Source organism: Schistocerca nitens, chromosome 4 (genome assembly GCF_023898315.1).
Source record: "Schistocerca nitens isolate TAMUIC-IGC-003100 chromosome 4, iqSchNite1.1, whole genome shotgun sequence".
In the NCBI taxonomy this organism is placed as follows: domain Eukaryota; kingdom Metazoa; phylum Arthropoda; class Insecta; order Orthoptera; family Acrididae; genus Schistocerca; species Schistocerca nitens.
Window position 1 is genome coordinate 496237123 of NC_064617.1, and position 17703 is coordinate 496254825.

The 17703-nt window shown below is 43.3% G+C and overlaps 1 protein-coding gene across 1 annotated transcript in view; it reads right to left on the reverse strand.

Annotated features, from left to right (window-relative positions):
- LOC126251894 (serine/threonine-protein kinase 32A) overlaps positions 1-14861 on the reverse strand; it is a 620320-nt gene extending 605459 nt beyond the window's left edge. The window contains exon 1 of the mRNA XM_049952606.1: positions 14748-14861. Coding sequence (XP_049808563.1) covers positions 14748-14802 — 55 coding nt within the window. The 5' untranslated portion in view covers positions 14803-14861. The remainder of the gene's footprint in view (positions 1-14747) is intronic.
- Positions 14862-17703: the final 2842 nt, after the last annotated feature.

Genomic DNA, 17703 nt, shown 5'->3' on the forward strand with positions numbered 1-17703 from the left:
CGTAACATTTCAAAGCGAAATGAAACGTAATGAGCGCATAAGGACGGTAGTAAGGCAGGCGAATAGTCCACTTCAGTTTACAGTAAAGTGTAGGTCATTTATAAAGGAGATAGTGTATAGAACACTTGTGCGACCCATTCTTGAGTGCTGCTTGAGTACTTGGGATGCCCATTCAGTCGGATTAAAGGAAGAGGTTAGCCTCTACATTAGCTACCGGTAGGATCGATCAATACGTGTCACAGAGATGCTTTGTGAACTCGAACTTCGAAACGATTCTACTGACCCCAATGTACATTTCGCGAATGGGCCGCGAAGACAAGATAATAGCGATTTTGCGAGTGGAATACGACCAATAGTAGACATGGTACCCTCCACCATACACCACACAGTGGCGTACGGAATGTGTAAGTAGATGTAGATAGAGCAGTGATATGTAAATGTATTCTGCATAGTTCCTGAGAGTTCTAAGATTTTTGTGAGCTTCATCACGTATTTTTCTGTGCTCAAAGGCAGCAACTCGCCGGCTGTCATTTTTATGACTGTCTCAGTATACATTCCTTTCCACGCCCCACACCTCTGGTCATAGATGTGTTCATGCATTCATGAAATTCATAGTGCTCTCTTTGCACTGGGGACCCACAATAAAACATTAGTGAAAACATTTGATTAAGATTTCAAACTTACGTTCATGAATTCCTTAAGTTTGTGCACCAAAGCGTTGCATGCTTCTGATACCAAGGGTCATACCGTTGAGAAGTGCAATTTAAAGACGTACACCAACCATTCGTACTGTTACAAAGAGAAGGGTGATCTTCAATCTGGTTGTAACCAGTATAAAATCTGCCAATTGATACTTACCTTTTCAGTTCTCGGAGTAATTGCTTTTAGAATATATAAATCATAATGTGCCGACACGTTGATGAAATTCACAAGTTTCAATTTTGGTACATGTTCGCCAAATAAGGATAAAAAAATAGTTTTCCCATCTGAACAGCCGCTCTCCGTCCAACTATCTGCTTTCGACCATTTAGCTGCTTGTAAACATTTATGAAGGGAAATGAAATGTAATTCTGCAACCGCTGCGGAGCAGCAATCGCCGGCAATTTGACGGACGGCACTATGAGGCTATATCGCTGGCAATATGCAATTTCTGTGAGTTGTGTAAACGACGCATGTGAGGATGGCAGCAGTAGGGATGTGCAGAACGCCGTCTCTCGTGTACTGAGGCCATTTCATTGCAAAATTGTATAAAATATTTAGTGGTCGCGTATGACGACACTTTAGTCGCACAAACAACTTCTGTGTAGGAATCATCACGGACTTCACAGCACCTATTGCGCGAAATTTACAAATTTGAATGCTCTATGTAACAAGGCAGCTTCTAAGACCTCCCTTCGGTCAGAGATGGTGAATCTTTATATATCTTCGTGTCATTTTTCTCCAAAGAAATGTTTCATTATGTCGTAGTGAGCCATCAAACTAATTGTAGAACTAAATTTTGTTACCGCATATTACTATTCTTTTTGCTTATTTTGTACATCTTTAAACATACGACAGTGTAGGAATGAATGCATATTTTCAGATCTGATAGTGCTTAGGACATAGGGCTCTACTGATTAACAAAAAACAAACTAAATACTTCAATATTAATACTCCATTTGCGCGAATAAGATGTATCATAACAATACCTGTTTTGTTTGAGTCTCGAAGCTTTATGGTCGAATCATTGAAATGACGTGAAATGTCCGTAATAAATATCAATTTTGAAAGCCACGTAATATCCATAAAATGTAAATATTGCACAATTTTTCCCTCATTTTGTAAAAACAGCCTGATTTCTTACAAACAACCCACAATTCATTGAAATATGTTGCCGCGGCTCAGTCAGCGGACATATTTGTACTTCAGTAAGCCATTATACACCGAGATAACTTCATCTAACAACACTTCGAACTTTCTTTTATTAGAAGCTTACGATGATATAAGGTTTACTATTTTATGTTATCAAGAAAAGCAGAACCACCCTTTCCACACAAGGCTGGTTGTTGTACGATGCAGTCGGGTTCAAGAGTAGAATGTCCAGTGCGTGGTTGAAATAAACTAGTAAACCCTTTGCTTTCGTCCACCATCTTTGGAGAACCATTAGTCGTTATCAAAATGTTCAAATGTGTGTGAAATCTTATGGGACTTAACTGCTAAGGTCATGAGTCCCTAATCTTACACACTACTTAAACTAAATTATCCTAAGGACAAACACACACACCCATGCCCGAGGAACGACTCGAACCCCCCTTCGAGAACAGCCGCACAGTACATGACTGCAGCGCCTGAGACTGCTCGGCTAATCCCGCGCGGCTAGTCGTTATCGAGACAATTTTGCTTAAAATTATTTCCTTTAAGTAAGGGAATTTTTAACAGCCGTACAAACATCTCTGTTCTTAGTAGTAGCTGGCAAGGATAGTATTGCAATCAATTCTTCATTGATCCCTTTTCCAGTATTGAGAGAACTCAGCTAATTTGGAAGATTTAGTTGCAAATGTACTTTCTCAAGACACAACTAAATATAAGGAGAGGACATTTTCCGCCATTCTTATAATTCTGTCGTTGATTCTGTTTCTGGATAAAGGACGACTATCTTTCAAAATGGCTCTGAGCACTATGGGACTTAACATCTGTGGTCAGCAGTCCCCTAGAACTTAGAACTACTTAAACCTAACTAACCTAAGGACATCACACACATCCATGCCCGAGGCAGGTTTCGAACCTGCGGCCGTAGCAGTCGCGCGGTTCCGGACTGAGCGCCTTAACCGCGAGACCACCGTGGCCGGCACGACTATCTTTGTTGCCCTCAATTATCTTACCTTTATTTTCAAAAACTGATAGAGCACATGCCAACCAGGCTTCCCTCAAAAATTCCCCGCCGCCAAATGTTGACCATGCTGGGCAACGGAATTTGGACCAAGAAATTTCAGGCAATGATACACCAATCCTTGATAAAATACTTAATCATAGATTTCGATGCTCATTCCTGTGTTTAATAGCACATTTGACCAATTGCTTTTGCTCTGATTCGCTTTTTCTACAAAGAGGTTTGTAATTTGTTTCAAAGTGGCGTCTTACAGACGGTCTACATACCACTGTCCCACAACAAAACAAACCACTTTACGGTCTTTATTAATCATCCCACATTTCTCAGTCCACCAAGTTCGAAATTCTCTGTTACACTTACGTTGAAGTTTTTGTTCCATAACCTCACATGATAAAAATGGTGCTAACGATGTGTAATTGCGCCACACGACGTAAGCGTGCAGCAAACAAAATCAAACTAGTGAACACTGTTACGCCAAGACAATTTGTCTGTACGGTATTTGTAGGCAGAGGTCCGAAATCGTCTTTGTTAGAGCACAACCGACCTATGCCATGTAACAGCGTATGACGGTGCATTATTACTAATGCATTTGAGGACACCATGTCTCGCAACGTGAGAGTGTGCGAAGATCTTTCGTCTACCACTTCTACGACGCATCGGTACCGACAGTCCCATCATGATGTACTTGGTTCTAAATTCCTCATATAACATATTGGACACAAAACACGAGCCTAGCTCGAGCCAAAACTTCCAGTTAAGAAACCGCTCTCGGGCACATGTCGGGCCGCGAGTTTTTCGACGCGTGAGCCATCTACCGTTGGAAAACTCGACATATTTCGTATGAGAATAATGCACTGGCGTCTCGTTATCTGCCCCTTGACTGGTGCCTCCTCCTGTTGTCAGTTTCTAGACTATTTTCGAAAAAAACATTAGCGAACGGAACAGCTGCTGTCGGAAATGGCTGAGCCAATAAGATTTGACATAATTTCGTGCGCGTGCGCATTATATTTCGCAGTTTGAAACACGTATGTATTCGTAGCAGCGATGGCGAGGCATGACAGAATCTCTGACCAGAGAGTTATTTATCGTTGCTAGTCTGCGCTTGACCGCGCGAGAGTTCAGTTGCGAGGCAGTTGTTGTACGTAGCGAGTCGCGAGAGCATGTAGTTCAGTCTGTGGTAGTAGCGCGCACGAGACAGTCGGAGTAGTGTGTGAGGAGTCGGCGGGCGTCGACATGGGTCTCTGGTCAAGATTCGGGACGAGGTATATTTTTTAAATAAGGTAATGAAGCAGCATTGCGCACATCTGATAATGTAAAGTATGTTAACTGTAATTAATTTGTTCAAGAATCGCCCCAATAATAATTTTGTTCTCAAAGCAATCTTTTTAAGAAAATAATCATTACAATTGAAACAATATTTCCTTTGCTTTTCCTCCCAGATTTAATTTATCAGGTTGATTATTGCACAGGGCCTAAGGTCAGCGCAGATGACCTTATAAAATTTATCAGGTTGATCTTAACGTTAATTTTGTGGGGACTTAACATTTTTGCACATTTTTATTATCATTGACTTTTATTACTGTGGGAAGCTAACATTTGGCTCTATTTGCATTTTTATTCAATTCATATCATTTAATAATAATTACGGGGAGGTTACACTTAGCACGATTTTCATTGTCATTTCAATATTGTCTTTAAAATTTTTGTGGGAAGGTTACACTTGGCTCTATTCCCATTAACATTTAAATATTGTCATTCAAAATTTTGCGGGGAGGTTACACTTGGCTCTAATTTCATTAAAATTTAAATATTATCTTTCATTTTTGCGGGGAGGTTACAAGTTCACTGTATTTTGTTTCAGATACATCATATTTGTTGAGTGTGCAGGAAATTTTGGAAGCCCGAGAGGATGAAAATGCTCAATAACTGACGTCGCACTTTTTTCTTGGCAGGATAATGATACTTTCTGTCAAACGTATTTTAAAATTTTTAATCTATGAAAGAACTAAAGCAAATATGAGAAATAAATCTTGAAGCTTGGCCCCTTTTTAGTGTGTACTACTCTTGACAGTACATAATTACTTGCATACTACTAACGCTTGAAATAACTGCATAAATGGCCCAATATTCTTCAAAGTCGCTGGTCTCGAAAGTGTTAATGCCGTGCCCACATTACAGACATCAAAAACAGTTTTGTATCACCACGGTGCCCAGAACAGACGTTGACTGTGGATATTGTATCACAGACACAGTCCCTTTGACTGTTCAGAGACGTCACTAAATCCGCCCAAAGATGTAAACAACCATGCATGTGCAGAGCCTGTTAGACGGGAGGGGGTCCGACAGCCGATCAGTTCCCGTTGTTCCACCAGGAAGGACGTACACGCCTCGTGTTGTCTGTAGTTCAACCATGAATAGACGGTCAGTACCGCGGTTCGATTGCGTCCGCATTGTTACTTTGTGCCAGGAAGGGCTCTCAGCAAGGAAAGTGTCCAGGAGTCTCGGAGTGAACCAAAGTGATGTTGTTCGGACATGGAGGAGATACAGAGAGACAGGAACTCTTGATGACATGCCTCGCTCAGGCCGCCCAAGGGCTACTACTGCAGTAGATTAACGCTACCTACGGATTATGGCTCTAGGAACCCTGCCAGCAAGGCCACCATGTTGAATAATGCTTTTCGTGCAGCCTCAGGAAGTCGTGTAACGACTCTGTGCGCAACAGACTGTATGATGCGCATCTTCACTCACGACGTTCATGGCGAGGTCCATCTTTGCAACCACGACATCGTGCAGCGCGGTACAGATGGGCGCAGCAATATGCCGAATGGATGGTTCAGGATTGGCATCACGTTCTCTCCACCCATTAGTGTTTCATATGCCTTCAACCAGATAATCGTCGGAGAAGTATTTGGAGGCAGCCCGGTCAGGCTGAAAGCCTTAGACACTGTCCAGCGACTGCAGTAAGGTGGAGGTTTCCTGCTGTTTTGGGGTAGCATTGTGTGGGGCCGACGTACGCGGCTGGTGGTCATGGAAGGCGCCGTAACGGATGTACGATACGTGAATGCCATCCTCCGCCCGATAGTTCAACCATATCGGCAGCATATTGGCGAGGCATTTGTCTTGATGGACGACAATTCGCGCCACGATGCTGCACATCTTGTGGATGACTTGCTTCAGCATAACAACGCTCGACCAGAGTGGCCAGCATGTTCTCCAGACATGAATTCAATGGAACATGCCTGGGATAGGTTGAAAAGGGCTGTTTATGGGCGACGTGAGCCACCAACCACTCTGAGGGATCTACGCCGAATCGCCGTTGAGGAGTGGGAAAATCTTGACCAACAGTGCCTTGATGAACTTTTGGACAGTATGACACGACGAATACAGGTATGCGTCAGTGTAAGAGAAAGTGCTACTGGGTATTAGAGGTACCGGTGTGTACGGCAATCTGGACCACCATCTCTGAAGGACTCGCTATATTGTGGTGCAACGTGAGATGTGTGGTTTTCATGGGCAATAGAAAGGGCGGAAATGATGTTTATGTTGATCTCTCTTCCAATTTTCTGTACAGGTTCCGGAAGACTCGGAATCGAGGTGATGCAAAACTCTTTTTGACGTGTGTATTTGGTCACGTACCACTAATGGTACCCGTGCTATCCGTACGCCATCCCTGCCTTAGGTAGATATGTGGAATGTCGTCGACGGTTGTAAGGCCAGGTATTTACTGTGAGAGAGGAATGGGTTTTCAGACATCTGTACGCAGGGAATGTAAATGCTGTGTCCAGCAGTCGCTTGGGGAAGTGCTTGTGGCAGCTCAGCGGCGAACTGGCCGCATATGTTCGCAAAACTTTTAACGATATTCTGCGGAAAGTGTTTCTCTAACTGCTATAGGCGGACTTCAGTGCTTATTTTCAGGCAACGGTTGCGGGAGTTCAGAGCACTTAAGGCCGGTCTAATACTCGCCGAAAGCTTAGGACTTATTTTAAACGCATAATGGTGTAACTTGTGAAGTGCGGCATTAGGCACAGCTGTGGCCGCCTGTAACTATTCAATAGTACAATTTTATAGACTGAGCATAATCCTCGAATAGACAGCGAACTTAATGCGAAGATTCTTGCCAATCCCTAAATGTATTGCAATATTCTCACATTAAGTAGATTTATCTAATTTCCGCCAACCTCGTAATATTTGCTCTGTTTCATTAGTTCGTTCTCGTCCATTTCGCACAGTACTGTGAGCCATGTGAACAGTTTTAGCTGGGAATATACTGCCGTAAACACTGCCGGACAACAGTGGATGACAATGTTGCCGAACATTTGGCTGGTATTTATGTGGCAGGCAATGCTGACAGGCAACACTGCTGCTCTATATGGTAGGTAATATACACGGTCCAGGTACTTTAATGTGACCGTCCGCCAATGTGCAATTATCAGCCGGCCGGTGTGGTCGAGCGGTTCTGAGCGCTTCACTCTGGAACCGCGCGACCGCTACGGTCGCAGGTTCGAATCGTGCCTTGGGCATGGATGTGTGTCATGTCCTTAGGTTAGTTAGGTTTAAGTAGTTCTAAGTTCTAGCTGACTGATGACTTTATATGATAAGTCCCATGGTGCTCAGAGCCATTTTTGTAATTATCACTCGCAGGTGGCAGCACTAGTACTGGATGGGGAAGCGGGAAACGATGCAGTCGTTGTTGTAATGCGGAAACGGAGAGATTTATCTGTCATGCAAAAGGGTGGTAGGATTTGTAAGAACAGCTTAAGTTTGTAAACAGTTCGCTTGGCAACCTCGTTAAAATATATCGTGCATGGCAAACTGCCGCTGTCCTACGCCGGCACCGAGGAATCTGTGGTGCTCCACGGGCCATAGATGAGAGTGGTTAACAACTGGTACGGAGGTGTTTATGAGCGAACAGACGTGCAACTGTTGAGCAACTGACGGTCCAGATGAACCGAGGGGCTACCAACAGTGTCTCCTCAACGACCGTTCAGAGAACGTTGTTGCCTACGCGCCTCTGCAGCAGGCGCCTAGTTAATGCACCCATGCCCACTGCTGTTCATCGGTGACGAAAGCGACTCGACGTCCACTAAGTAGCGATGGGTGACCTTTTTAGATGAATCACGTTTTATGCTCCATTGTAGAGACGGCCATTGAAGTGCGCGGTGTGAAACGTCTGAAAGCAAACACTATGCAAGAATCGTCGGAATGGTGCAGGCCGGAGGAGGGAATGCTTCCGCGGCATTTCCTGAGTGATGTCCGAAAGCCTCAATGGATCAACACAAGTACGCATTAATCCTTGTCCAGCCCTAAATGCAGTTTGTTGTTTCCCCCGTAGGACGGCATCTACCAGCAGGACACTGTGATGCGTTGTGCAGCTCGCAGTTTTCAAGCATGGTTCGAGAAACACCAGGCTATGTTTACGTTACTCCTCTGGCCACCAGACTCCGCGAATTTACGTCCAGTTGAGAATTCAAGGAACCAGCTTAAGCGGGCTATTCTCACAGTGGATCTTCAGCCGAGAAACCTAGCGCAGCTGGCAACAGCACTGGGGTCGGAACTGCTCCACATCCCTGCCGGTACCTCAGAGCCTCACTGACTCTTCTTGCACGCATCGCAGCGGTCTGCGCTTCAGATGGTGGTTATTAAGGCTTCTGGCAGGTGGTCATATTGAAGTCAGTGGGGAGTGTAGAATAAACGAACATGCCATCGTCTCCATTATCTACTGAGATGGAAATGAGCGTTTGGCGTCATTGGCCGGGAGGTCGCCTTGGTGCAGGTCTTATTACATTAGACGACACATTGGGCAACCTGCGCTCCGTATGGGGATGAAACGATGATTAAGACAACACAACACCCAGTCCCTGAGCGGAGAAAATCCCTGACCCAGCCGGGAATCGAACCCGGGCCCCTTAGGACGGCAGTCCATCACGTTGACCATTCAGCTATCGGGCCGGACATCTACTGAGATAAAAAAAGTAAGTTGATGACAATGAATACCATACAATCTTAAAAACCATAAATCGGCTGTGTGAAAAACGAGCGTTCTGAACGTCGTCTAAGGATTATTTAAATCATTACCTTTGCAGACGACTTTTGATGCGAGGAAAGTATTTTTTGCGTTTTCCTGATCTGTCTTTCCTGAAAGATAACTTGGCATATGACTCACTTATTTCTCAAGTGATTTACGGTTTATCCAATGCATCTGAGAGATGATCAAGAGTACGACGCCGAAAATTTTGTTGAATAAAGAATTTTTGCAAGAGAGGTTCACGTGTTTGTGCGTGGCTTGTTATGGGATAAATACGACAAAAGCACTCTCTTCTCTCTCGTCCGAAAGAACAGATACTATCTTCATGTATATATAGTTAAGGTTCACCGGCCATTTGACCATCTTCTTCTGTGCGGATGCACAAACAGTGCCCGAACTCTTACGGGAATTGGCAGTAAAGCCACGAGTAATGAGTATAATGGGCAGGGGCACTATGAATATAGTGCGGGACAATAATTTGCGAATGTGGGTCTTACGGGGAGCGTGCAAGGGATAAATCCCTGCAGTCGCACTATCCTCTGTGTCCTCGGTGGCTCAGATGTATAGAGCGTCTGCCATGTAAGCAGGAGATCCCGGGTTCAAGTCCCGGTCGTGGCACACATTTTCAACTGTCCCCATTGACTTATATCAACGCCTGTATGCAGCTAAGGGTATTCATTTCATTGAAAGATAATTCTGACTCGCGATAGCAGACTGTGACGATTTATCTTAGCTTTGACGGTGCCGTGAAGAGGCTCCTTATATAGCGTGTAATCTTGGTTTCGCACGTACTCCTTGCCAAAGGCAGGAAGTTCAGTGTGGTCACAGAACTACGTACGTTCCCCACAGCATTTACGTTCATAGTACGAAATGCAACAGATACACACCGCTTCCTTTACAAGAAACATTGGGCATAGCCATAACATCTGTTTCCCTCAAAGTTAGCAGTAAATTATTTATGTAGACTAAATACAAATCTGACTTTCATTAAACTCAGAATTAGCGCTTTGCATTTCAAATGGCCAATCGTATGAATCATCACCAACAATAACCATTTGCAACTCGTCTGTTCTTTTCCATTCTGTCCAGCTCGTGATAATGTTCTTACATGAACGAGATATTCGAAAACAAGCAAAGATCCACTAGATCCATTTACAAACTGGAGACCACGTATGGTAGGGCTACCATTCCAAGTAACAGATTTTAAAGTTGTATACTTTAATTTTTGCATTACAAGTACTCAACGATAGAGTGAAAGAAACATGGACTTCAAATATTCATTTGTGTTGTTTAATTATGTAAAAATCGAATTAACAAACGAGATAAAAGTTCTACAGCAAAACTTCCAAGCAGGTTTTTTTCAGTCACTGGAGGTGCTCTTCGGAAAGATTTAATGGTTTTCATTGAGGAGAGCTCAAATACTCCCTTTTACTGAATTGCTGGGAATAGGGGATGTAGGTAAAAGGTACAAAATTCTATTGCCCATTCGAGGCAGTGGCTCACAACTGCTGATAAAGTACGAGTATTTGAAAGCTGTGCCTTTCTACTCTCGATTTTGGGAACAATTTGCAGGCCACACCTATTAACATGCCAATTGTACTTGACATACGAGCCAATATTTGGAAACACAGGACGTCGACTAATTACTCTCTCCCGCAATCATAATAGACACGGACTGTTTGTTAACAGGCCGCATTTGATTTTGTGTTTTCACATCCTTTTATCACGACTGCAAATAGTTCATACATTATTTACCTACAAATTTTCAAGGTAGCAAAATTGCTACTCTGTAGTGACAGCAAGCAACGAATTGCGTCAACACGTTTTCTTCTACCAACACTTAACCGAAATTAATTGTGGGAGTATTACTAAAAACGGTACAAGAACTGAAAACTCAAAGGAACTCTTTGAGAGTGGCGGTTTATATTCCTCGAATATACTATTTTTCTACTGATAGAATTCCGTGTATTTTGTTATAGATTTTTCTTTGGATATCAGTTTCGTTTCAGACAGTGGTAGAAGAAAATTTCAATAAGTATTTCGGTGGTACTGTGTTTTAACTAACAAAACAGTGGACTGCTGGCTGCATTCAGATGATTCTCCGTATATACGTGAACTTGGTTTAGGTCTACAACGAGAGATCAACACCGTAATTCACGATTTCTCAGTATGATTTAGGGCGGGATTCGCCGGTCCAAAATAATATCTTTCGGGTGAGAATAAAACATGGTGTTCACCTGAGTCCTTAAATAAAAATATTTCGTCACGCAACGCCAACGTAAACCACCTCTCTATTTCATTCCATTAGTGATGGATTTCGTTAACAGCACCTGACTCCCAATATTAAGCTATGGCTTCATTGTCGTTATGATATAACTTGAATTGGCATTACTTTATTGTTAATAACAAATCCAACAAGGATTGTATCGGCGCGTATAAAACCGCCGACCAGGAACAGCTCCGAAATTGTGATGTAGAGGCACAAACCGAGGTTAATAGTATTCAGTATGGACTGGTTTAAGACGCTCTAAGAATCGTAGTTATCGTGTCGTAACATAGTGGTCTAGAGATCCGTTAATCGCCACGCGGGGTTAGCCGAGCTGTCAGGGGCACTGAAGTCACGGACTGTGCGGCTGATCCCGGCGGAGGTTCGAGTCCTCCCTCGGGCATGGGTGTGTGTGTTTGTCCTTAGGATGATTTAGGTTAAGTAGTGAGTAAGCTCAGGGACTGATGACTTTAGCTCTTAAGTCCCACAAGATTTCACATACTCATTTTTGTCCGTTATTCAACGACAAATTGTAATGTCTTCGTGCTCAAGCGTGGTGAAAAACACGTCTACAAATATCTCGTGAGAGCAACATGTTCTCTTTCGGAAGTTGCCGCACGTTTTCGTCCTTTTAGATAAATGTCCACTATTAGCACTAAAAACGTTTTAAAAATTTCCGCATAAACGCAAAAAAGAAAAAAAGGAATCAACTGGAATTTATTTTCAAATACCATTACACCTGTCAGACCCTCTGGTTACAACTATGTATATTAACTTTTACAGTATCTCAGCTCCAACAGAAGTATTTTTTCCCAGTGGAAACCTGAGATATACATTTGTGAACGTTCATACTTTTCATCATGCGCAAGTGTTGCCAACTGTTGGCCATCACTATGAAAACGTCAGTAAGTCAATGTAGCAGCGCGCAGCAGGTTGTCGTTGATTCGCTATATTTCATTGTATAGTTGAATATTGTAATTATTATTTTGCATGATAATTATTGATGATCATTCTAGTATTTATTACAATACAGAATTTTATAATTAATTATTGTAGCCCTTAAAAAGGAAGCCAAGTATACTAAGTATATTTTGAAAACAGGTACATATTTTTGTATAAATCTTGTCTCTAAAATCATTAAAAATCACTTAAGAGCAAAGAAAACTTTTCCTGTAAATAAATTATACATAACTGCAACCAGTCACTTTTTTCATTAGTAATGCTTTATTACATTAACCGGTTTTCGAACCCTTTCAGGTTCATCTTCAGATGATTTCGGGAGAATCCGGGAAGCTACATCATTATTGGTAGTAGCATAATGCTGGGTGCTGGTTTGCGACAGTATAGGCGGCTTTTTTCGTATCTGTCTGCATCCATTTTGAAGTCCAGAACACTTTCATACAAGCTATATTAGTTCACACTTTAACAGTGACACTTCACCAGCATCCAGCATGCGCTTTACAACTGTTGTAAAGCGCATGCTGGATGCTGGTGAAGTGTCACTGTTAAAGTGTGAACTAATATAGCTTGTGTGAAAGTGTTCTGGACTTCAAAATGGATGCAGACAGATACGAAAAAAGCCGCCTATACTGTCGCAAACCAGCACCCAGCATTATGCTACTACCAATAATGATGTAGCTTCCCGGATTCTCCCGAAATCATCTGAATATGAACCTGAAAGGGTTCGAAAACCGGTTAATGTAATAAAGCATTACTAATGAAAAAAGTGACTGGTTGCAGTTATGTATAATTTATTTACATTAATATACAGTCACGGTTCTAAAATATCCGTAATGGATAAGCATAAAAACTTTTCCTTCCTCCACAAAAAAATACAAGGATGAAATGGTTAATCGTTACATCAAGTGCCCATGGTATTTAGATCTGTGAATGATGTGTAATAGACAAAGGGAAATTTCACACTAGGTGATGTGTACATCGGCGATTGCCTAATAGCCTTCCTTCGAGGTGCTGCAACATAAAATCTAAAAGACACAAAACTAAGGTATTTACGCAAAAATACCGTTTTTCGATTGAAGTCTTAGTTTCGTAGCTACGCTTACGAGCACAGATCGAATTTCCTATGTTCAATATATCTTAACCAACACTTCATATTCGATTACTGTTTGACACTCCTAATGATGGTTTGTAATGCCTACATGCGTTTCACACGTTCAAGTTAGCAAGACACATTGTTATACAGCGTTCATAACAATTATAATCGAATGTACGATTTACATTGTTCCTTCACTTAACCTTTTTTTCATAAGAGTAGAACTGTAATCACACACAGATCTGTTAGCAAAAATTTAATTCACGCAGACGAACGTAATTGTAACCTTGGAACTTTTAAGAGAGGGTATCTACATAATATACTAAGTAGTCAAAATATTGAAAAACTCATTTTATTTGCCTTCTTCCCTGTTTTATAACGATGAAGAAGTTAAGTGTTCAACTAACATTATGTGAGATTAGCAACAGCTGACCACACTTATTTCATTCTAATTTACAAAAGAAAATTGACACATACAATATTTAGCTTTATCACAGGTTTAGTCCTCTTACGGACATCAACTTTGGTACTTCAGATTGTATTCTTATTAGCCACATTACGTTAGCTATTCAAAAATGGTTCAAATGGCTCTAAGCACTATGGGACTTAACATCTGAAGCATCAGACCCCTAGACTTAGAACTACTTAAACCTAACTAACCTAAGGACATCACAAACATCCATGCCCAAGGCAGGATTCGAACTTGGGACCGTATCAACCACGTGGTTCCGGACTGAAGCGCGTAGAACCGCTCGGCCACAGCGGCCAGTCACGTTAGAAGTAATTAGGTACTTAGTTATTTACATGTTTTGTTAATAACATCTCGATATAACGTGGAACATGTCAATCCATTTACCAGTGTAATACATACCATTAGCTGGAACGTGCCTACATTCTGACGGTTTATATGACTGGTTCTTACATTGATTTTAATGAACATTATAATTTACCAAGTGAAACATTCGCTCGCAAATTCTATCTGATCACGCATTCACTTCTGGTGTAAAAGGAATTGTCAAGTAAAGATGATTTAAAATTTGTCTCAAAAGTGTTTCCTTTAGCTAATAATGCATTTAGCTTTCGAAGGCGGTGGTACAATATTGTTGTGGCTGCATGGTTTTCCCCCTCCTCCTGCTATGGAAAAGGGAATTTATGTGGTGAATACTGCAGGTCATTTCTGTTTCTAGTTTTTAATACTAGTATTTTAAAATGTAATTCAAGTTACGACGAGTTCATTACAAAAAGATGTCTAGTTTACTGTGAACAAAGTGTACATTAAGCGTTAAGAAAATTAACGACATCCGACGATAATCACTAAAATTATCGATAGCTGGTGACTCCCCCGTAAAATAGGTTACATCGAATTTGACACGGGCACGTTACACAGATATTGCCACAAATGGCAGGAAATTACTATAAAAGATAACGCACGAGGAAACGCGGAAAACGCGTAAGAATGACCTTGACGCGTTTGTGGACGTGGGTGCCGCCGCGCTGCAGCCTCTGGACTACATTAAGCAGAGAGAGCACCCACCTTCCTGGTCAGCGGGGCCCCGCGAGCAGGCGCGCGCCGACTGGTGAGCGCCCATGGTGTGTGGCCACAGCTGGCCGCATCCCCGGCCGCCGACACTGTGCCGCCGCCGCCGACGTGCCGCGCACCCAAAACAAACACCAGTCGCGCAGCGCGCACGCGCACAGCCGCCGCCGCCGCTGCCTATGACGTCACGACCGCCTGACGGCGCGGCGCACGCGACACCGGAGGGGACGGCTGGCGGGGATGTGGCCCTCGCAGTCGCTACTGCTTCTGCTACATCTGCATTAGCACGCGGCCGGCCGCTTAGATGAACTCGCGGCACTAGGCTGCACACAATTACTGAGAAAGCTACTTCTGGGGGAATGAATTCATTAATGAACGTGATTAATAACTGTTGTATTTTCGTTCCTGCCATGAGTACACCACTTCATGCCTTTAATGAGTTTCCTAAAATAATCAACTTTTATCGTACTGACTCCTCTTGAACTCAGATTTTGCCGATTTCGTATACTAATAAATACACTACTGGCCATTAAAATTGCTACACCATGAAGATGACGTGCTACAGACGCGAAATTTAACCGACAGGAAGAAGATGCTGTGATATGCAAATGACTAGCTTTTCAGAGCATTCACAGTAGGTTGGCGCCGGTGGCGACACCTACAACTTGCTGACATTAGGAAAGTTTCCAACCGATTTCTCTTACACAAACAGCAGTTGACCGGCGTTGCCTGGTGAACATTGATGTGATGCCTCGTGTAATGAGGAGAAATGCGTATCATAACGTTTCCGACTTTGATAAAGCTCGGATTGTAGCCTATCGTGATTGCGGTTTATCGTATCGGGACATTGCTGCTCGCGTTGGTCGAGATCCAATGACTGTTAGCAGAATATGGAATCGCTGGTTTCAGGACGTTAATACGGAACGCCGTATCACTAGCAGTCGAGATGACAGGCATCTTATCCGCATGGCTGTAACGGATCGTGCAGCCACGACTCGATCCCTGAGTCAGCTGATGGGGACGTTTGCAAGACAACAACCATCTGCACGAACAGTTCGACGACTTTCGCAGCAGCATGGGCTATCAGCTCGGAGACCATGTTGCGGTTACCCTTGACACTGCATTACAGACAAGAGCGCCTGCGATGGTGTACTCAACGACGAACGTGGGTGCACGAATGGCAAAACGTCATTTTTTCGGATGAATCCAGGTTCTGTTTGCAGCATCATGATGGTCGCATCCGTGATTGGCGACATCGCGGTGAACGCACATTGGAAGCGTGTATTCGTCATCGCCGTACTGGCGTACCACCCGGCGTGATGGTATGGGGTGCCATTGGTTATACGTCTCAGCCACCTGTTGATCGCATTGACGGCACTTTGAACAGTGCATGTTACATTTCAGATGTGTTCGATCTCTGCGAAACCATACATTTCAGCAGGATAATGCACGACCGCATGTTGCAGGTCCTGTACGGGCCTTTCTGGATACAGAAAATGTTCGACTGCTGCCCTAGCCAGCACATTCTCCAGATCTCTCACCAATTGAAAACGTATGGTCAATGGTGACCGAGTAACTGGCTCGGCACAATTCGCCAGTCACTACTCCTGATGAACTGTGGTATCGTGTTGAAGCTGCAAGGGCAGCTCTACCTGTACACGCCATGCAAGCTCTGTTTGACTCAATGCCCAGGCGTATCAAGGCCGTTATTACGGCCAGAGGTGGTTGTTCTGGGTTCTGATTTCTCAGGATGTATGCACCCAAATTGCGTGAAAATGTAATCAAATGTCAGTTCTAGTATAATTTATTTGTCCAATGAATACCCGTTTATCATCTGCATTTCTTCTTGTAGTAGCAATTTTAATGGCCAGTAGTGTAAATCTAGTATTCAGTATGTTTGTGAGTGCACGTCGGCTTGGAGAGATGGAGGGAACGCTCTAGTCAATGACAGCGCTCGGTACTAAGAGAGACGTATGGAGGCTGGGGAGGAGCACAGTTTCCGGAAAGGACACGAAGTAGTTCGGAACGGTGCGGCGCGAGGGAGACAGGACAGGACAGGACACGGGAGGTGCTGGACGCGACGGCGCGACGGCGCGACGGCGCGACGGACGCACAGTCGCGAGAGGGACATGGAGAGTGTGGAGCGGTTTACGCGTGGTCGCGGCAGATAGAAATGTTTCGTAGTGCTGACTTATGCCTTCTGACTGGTTTGATGGGGTCTGCCACGAATTTACCTCCTGCGCCAACCTCTTCATCTCAGAGTAGTAACTGCACCTACGTCCTCGATTACTTGCTGGATGTATTCCAGTTTCTGTCTTTTCCTACAGTTTTCACCCTCTACAGTTTCCTCTAGTACCATTTAGCTTATTCCCGGATGTCACAACCTATGTCTGTTCTTTTTGTCAACGATTTCCATGTGTTTCTTTCACCGTCGATTTTGCGGGCAGTCCGCTATTTCCTTATCTTACTAGTCCACCTAATTTTTCAACATTCTTTGTAGCCACATATGTCAGATGTTTCGATTCTCTTTTGTCTCGGTTTTCCCACTGTCCATAATTCACTGCCATGCAATGCTGTGCTCCAAACGTACATTTTCACAAATTTCTTTCTCGACTTAACGCCTAATAATGTCTGATACCACAAGTCTTCTTATGGCCAGGAATTCCCTTCTTCCGTTTGACTGTCTGGTTTTTATGTCCTCCTTGCTTCTTCCTTGATGGGTTGTCTTGCTTCAAAGAATTTCTTAACTCAAATGGTTCAAATGACTCTGAGCACTATGAGACTTAACTTCTGAGGTCATCAGTCCCCTAGAACTTAGAACTACTTAAACCTAACTAACCTAAGGACATAACACACTTCCATGCCCGACGCAGGATTCGAAGTTGCGACCGTAGCGGTCGCGCGGTTCCAGACTGAAGCACCTAGAACCGCTCGGTAACAACTGCCGGTCATT